General features: G+C 29.3%; 1 protein-coding gene across 1 annotated transcript; it reads left to right on the top strand.

The window, feature by feature from the left end:
- The first annotated feature begins 4,029 nt into the window (after positions 1-4,029).
- On the top strand, positions 4,030-4,928 carry LOC111701608 (cold shock protein 2). Its single transcript, XM_023472970.1, has 3 exons — positions 4,030-4,174; positions 4,420-4,504; positions 4,568-4,928. The coding sequence occupies exons 1-3, from the start codon at positions 4,037-4,039 to the stop codon at positions 4,675-4,677; spliced, it is 333 nt and encodes a 110-aa protein (XP_023328738.1). The 5' UTR covers positions 4,030-4,036; the 3' UTR covers positions 4,678-4,928.
- Positions 4,929-6,099: the final 1,171 nt, after the last annotated feature.

Here is a 6,099-nt window from a genome sequence, read left to right as displayed (position 1 = left end):
ACACTGATATAAAAAAATTTATTCGAGACAAATTGAATGATTTTAAGACAAAGGATGAGCCTTTGCCACAAACTCAAATTCTCTAATCCCTATATTTTTTGCAACCCTATGCCGTAGACCTTACATATTTTAAACTATGAATTCTGGTAGATCAAATAATCTAAGTTTGAAATATCAAAGGTTTTCACCATCAAGTTGCTAAGATATAAGGATTAGAAAATTTGAATTTGTGTCAAAGACTCAAGTTCTTTGATTGAAATTAGGCGAAACTTATAATTTTCAGATCTGAGGATGTTTCGACCAATCTAAAAGAACACAGATCAAATTTAATTTTAATTCTGCTTTATTTTAAGATATTGAAAATAGACGGTAACAAATAAGAAAGAAAACAAAATTATTAACGGAATTAGATTGACTTGGTTTTTTTTTTACTTTTTTTTCGTCCGTAAAGGTTTCCCCCACCACCACTTTATAAACATACATCTAAACAGCTTGTTTTTAACCTTTGTGACAGAAGCAATCTCAAAGAATAATAATTGTCTTAAAACTTTTTTTTAAAAGTGAATATTTGCAAATTATCTTTTTTCCATCTCATAATCTGAGTTCGTTTCCCTCATGTCCCTTTGACAACCCAAATTTTTATTTGTTTATTTTCTTGTGATTTAACAAAAAAAAAATTATAATTTTTTTTATCGATTTTGATGGTTATTATATCGTTAGAACTGACGAGGGTCAACCCAAACCGAAATATATTTTCAATAAATGTGGAACTAACATCAACTTTTTTACTCTACAGAGGTTTGGTCCATCACCATCACCGAAATTTAAAATCCTCAAATCAGTTTCACTCCAAGGAAATCTATTCATTACCTTTATATGTGTGTGGGTGGATTCCTCCCCGAGATCAGGTTACTCGTCTTGTCGCTAGTTCAGGTTCTGAGCGGAAAACACAAAAATTTTTATTATATTTGATAAACATATTTTGGCTAGCTGCGGAAACATCCAAAAAATCATTTATTTTTATTTTCAAAATTAGCCGAAGTATGATTGAAGGATGGACAAGGATTGGACGATCAAGAAGAAAGAATGAAAAACAAGAAATATAGAAGTCTCAAAATGTTTCCATCTGATATCACATTGAAATTTAAAAGTATTGTAAAATTTAATTAAAATAATTAAAGTTAAAAATGTATTGTAAACTGCAATTAAAAGTGGTTAAGGATATTATACTATTGTTGTTGAAAGTCCTTGTGTGACAAAATTCTTGCTGGATTGTTATTTATTAAACCGTGAAGGTCTAAACCTCAACCATAGACCTATGAGTGTCGGCTAAAACATTATCTTCCTCTGGGTTTAAAGAAAATGTTGATGTATTACTATATTGCAAGTCTAACTTTCGTCTTTCTTTACCACACTTTATGGGCCCCACTGCACACTTTATGGGTCCCACCCCACTGCACACTATATGGGTCCCACTACACACTATATGGGCCCCACTACACACTATATGGGCCCCACTGCACACTNTGCCCTCCATACAGAAATGACAATGGCCGATTAGCAACAGTACCCTTAAAATCTGTGTCTGATCAAGTATGAATTATTAATTTTTAATTTTGAAAATTTTTTTAATTGTGGTTTCTACAAAAGAGCCTTTTGCATTTAAGCTATAGTAAAACATATAGGAATTATCTGAATTAAACACTTTAAACCCTGAAACCCTGCAATATATCTGCCACATTATTATTGATCAGATCGGGTTTCCCCATGAACTAATTGATAAATTTTCCGTTGATTTTAAAAGTAAAATATGCCGACACAAATTTGACAAAACTTGGATTTTATAATGAAGTTTTAACTGGATCACATCTACATATAATCTGTGTTAATACAAGAACATACCTTGATATATTTAAATCTAAAATTTGTCAACTTCCATGTTTATTGGAACACCCTAAACACCATGAAGGGCCGTATTCTTCCCTCAAAATAAATGTTCTGTCTAAAAGAAAACTCCATTTCTAAATAATCATTTTAATGTATTCCAAGAACACTCAATAGGCTAAAAATTATGAAAAATGAACAAATCTATATATAAATTTGGCTTGTCTGTCTGTTTTTTTTGTATCCAGGTAAACGTCAAAACGGCTGAACCAATCGGGCCCAATTTTTTTGTGGGACATCACGTGACCACAGGGAAGGTTAATTTGTGAATGATAAAAATTTTAAAAATGTGTTATAAAGGTTTTTAATTTTGTAAAAAAATTTTAATTCTTGAAAATCCGCGAATTGTTTTTAAAAATCCGCAAAAATTTTTTCTTCTTTGTTTTAAAATGTAAACAAAAAGAACATGTTCACAATTTAAATAGAAGATGGGCGCGAAGCGCCGTAAAAGCCTAGTATTTATATAGTTAATTTTATTTCTATTGTCGTCTCAAAAAATGTAGTAAATACAGGGATATTATTTCCATTTCTATCACTGAATGTTAGAAATGGGCTAAATCTGCAAAGTTCTCTTTTTCAAGAGTATATTACTTTAAAAATCCAAGACGAGTCGAACAAAATTACACCAAATATTTATAAAAAATGGCTAAAACTATATATTGAAACAATAAATGTCAATTTTAAACTAATAATAAGGTAATAATACGTAACAAAACAAGATTATTTGATAAGGTAAACTATAATAGAAAATAAAAGCAAACTGTTATTTTATAATTTAAAAATCATTACAACAATTTGAGAAATCAAGATATTAATATCAATTATTCTTACAATTTAGATTTAACTAGAAATGCGGGAAAAAGTTCGTTTAAACTTGAAAATAAAGTTTTTGTTTTGAATTGCGGATTACACTCAAAAACGGGAAAGTGGGTTTGTCTCGAAAAAGCGACAATGTTTTAAATTCAGGATATGTTCGAAAATGGAAAACCTAACATTGTCTTGAAAACGGTCGAGAGATTTATTATAAAAAGAACTCCTATTATAATTTTAATTTTTTTTAAAAAGTTTAAAATTGGGAATTGTTGTCCTCGTCATGGTTAACAAAATGTTGGTTATAGTTTTTACTATCGACTTTTACTCTGGATATGGGCGGGGATCCCAAAACCCAGTCTTTCAATTTGTGCCCCTTTCTAACACTAGTGTTAAAAATGGGCCGAGTGTTAGTTTTGGAACTAATTTCCCCTGGAATAATTACTTAATTTTTGCAGTAATCCCCAGTAATCCAACCAATTAGGATTAAGGAGACCTATTCCTGAAACATGAAAATCATTTGGTTCCTTTACTCCGGGTTGCTGAGTAACCCCTGCCATGGTTGGATAACCCCGTAGGAAAACGGAAGCTGAACTAGAAACGTGTTAATTGAATCAGTGTTGATGTTCTTATTCATTACAGGGATATATATATATTATATAGCCATTTCTGTAAATATATATCCATTTCAATATATATATACATCTTCCATTTTATTTATTATATCTTTCAATTAATTTGATATATCTTTCATTTCATTTATATTATGTATCTTCCATTTCTTTGATTAAATATTTCGTTTATTTATTATATCATCCATTTTATTTATTATATCTTTCATCTGATTTCATTATATCTTCCATTTCATTTTATATATATTCCATATTATTTAGGACATTTTTCAATTAATTTAATATATCTTCCATTTTATTTATAATATCTTTCATCTCATTTAATATATCTTCCATTTTATTTTTCATATCTTTCATCTCATTTAATATATTTTCCATTTTATTTTTCATATATTTCATCTCATTTAATATATCTTTCATTTTATTAATATATCTTCCATTTAATTGTTTTGTTCTTTTTTTCAAGCTCTTTCTTATTCCTCTAATAACCGAGAAAATCTTTCATTCTATTTTTTTTCAATAATTCTTTGCTTACAAATTCTTTTTTTAAACACAAAACATTTTAACCAATTCTATTTTTTACATTCTAAGAAAACTTGTAAATTAAATACTAAATATATTTTTAAAGCCTCCCAACTCTTTTTCAGAAGATGTTGAGGTTGCTGTGCCTATTGACCGTTCTGTTGTCCGTTCTCGAGACTGCTCTTGCGGACGGTTACGGTGGAGGTCACGGAGGACATGGAGGTCATGGAGGTCACTCTGGTATTGGGACCGCGTGTATAGTCAAGGAAACTGTTCATGAAATATTCAATCAATAAATAAATAAATTAAATAATCAATTAATAAATAAATTAATTTATCAACTAATAAATCAACTAATTAATCAATAAATTAATCAATTAATAAATGAATTTAAGTTGATGACTTGATTATTTAGTGAATCAGCTTTGTTTTTAATTATTTAATTTATTATTGTAAAGTTTGTACATCTGTACAATGTTCTGTACATGCATGAACACTTTACACTGTACAGGGCTCCTACTGCCAATGCCACTACTGTAAGTGTGAGAAAGGGCATGTGCATTGCTCTGGATATGGGTCCAGTGGAGGGGGTTACGGTAATAATAATAATAATAACAAAATACTAATATAATATAAATAATATCTATAATGTACTGCAGGGAAGAAGTACTGCTATGGAGGTACAGAAGGAGAGTACTGTCATTGTGATTACTGTAAATGTAAACATGGATTCGGGCAGTCCGGCTACGGCGGATGCAAAGGGCATTAAATTATGGCGGTTATTTTATGTAAACGGCGGAGTTTAAGGTTCATTCCACGTAAATTACAGTAAAAAAAACTTTTTTCGGTTTATTTACGTTTAAAAGTTTGAAATCATACGAAATGTAATTATTTGAATTTAATTTTTACAAAAAAAAGACTGAACCTTAATTTTAGGTTAAATTAATTATCCTAGACTGTGTAAATTTTAGATCTGTAAAACACAATTTGTACGTTTTAATTCCTCAAATAGATACTTTACTGCAGTCATATGTTATATTTTATACATTTTTTAGCTTTGTTAAGTTTTTTCTATAATAAATGTGATAAATATATATTTTTTTATATGTTATACATATAATGCTTATTTTAAAATAAATATAGTTCTTAGTTACAATTGATATTTAATTGTTTTTTTAAAGTTTTCTGTGATAGTTTTACTATTGACATTAAAAATGTATTTATTTTTATTAAAAAGTATTACCAAAGTGCAAATTTTATTATTTAATAATCTCCTACTGAAAATGAACATCCCACTGTGATTTTTCTTAATAATGTGTTTTTGTAAATATTTCGAAAATTCCATCTTATTTTAAAATGTCGCAAAATCAGATTATGTTCATTGAAAGTTTTTATTTCTGTCAATTCATTGGTAACTAGCTAGTCCAGAACATTTGACAAATTAGACACGAGATTTGGAAAGAATGGACACAATAAAAAGGTGAAGGGTCCTGACTGTCCAGTTTCNGGGGGGGGGGGAGAAGTCGAGATGTAACGGACGTTATAATAGGAAGAGGGGGAGGGGTGTTGCATAATAACCATTTCGATTAAATCCATAATACTAAACTTTAAGTGTCCATCTTCTATTTTAGTAACAATTTTTTAGATTATAACTGTTGCTTTCCATGTCGCCATTTTTCATCAGTCGTACACTACAACTTTACAAGAAGCAAACATTTCCGCGGATTTTCTGTGTAGAAATTGTTGCAATTTAAAAAATTATAAATGTCTTAATTTTTTTCGACTTGAAATGAGATATTGAGATATCCATGTTTATTTCTTTGAAAATTGCTCATTTTCAACTGTAGGATCTCTGTGAAATGAATCGTGCATTCTACTGCAAAAACAATGGAGAAAATTGTCAGAATTCAACACTTTTTACGCTTCCATATTATGCAGATAAAGGTGTATCGAGGGTTCTAATGTGAATCGACAATACATCTCTTTAAATGAAAGGTCATTCGAATTTACGATGTTCTCTTAAAGATTTCGTTTTATTTAGTTTTTATTTTGTTTAATTCTCCTTTTTTTCCATGTTTTTAGTTTTATTATTTTGAAGCGCAAGGGATGGCGTAAAATTTGGGTTGGGAGTACTTATTTTCAATATAGGAGTAAGGAGCCTGATAAATTACTCAAAACTTGTATTCACGAG

Source organism: Eurytemora carolleeae, unplaced genomic scaffold, assembly GCF_000591075.1.
Source record: "Eurytemora carolleeae unplaced genomic scaffold, Eaff_2.0 scaffold371, whole genome shotgun sequence".
In the NCBI taxonomy this organism is placed as follows: Eukaryota; Metazoa; Arthropoda; class Copepoda; order Calanoida; family Temoridae; genus Eurytemora; species Eurytemora carolleeae.
The sequence above is the reverse complement of the archived record's forward strand: the minus strand, read 5'-3'. Positions and strand labels throughout refer to the sequence as shown.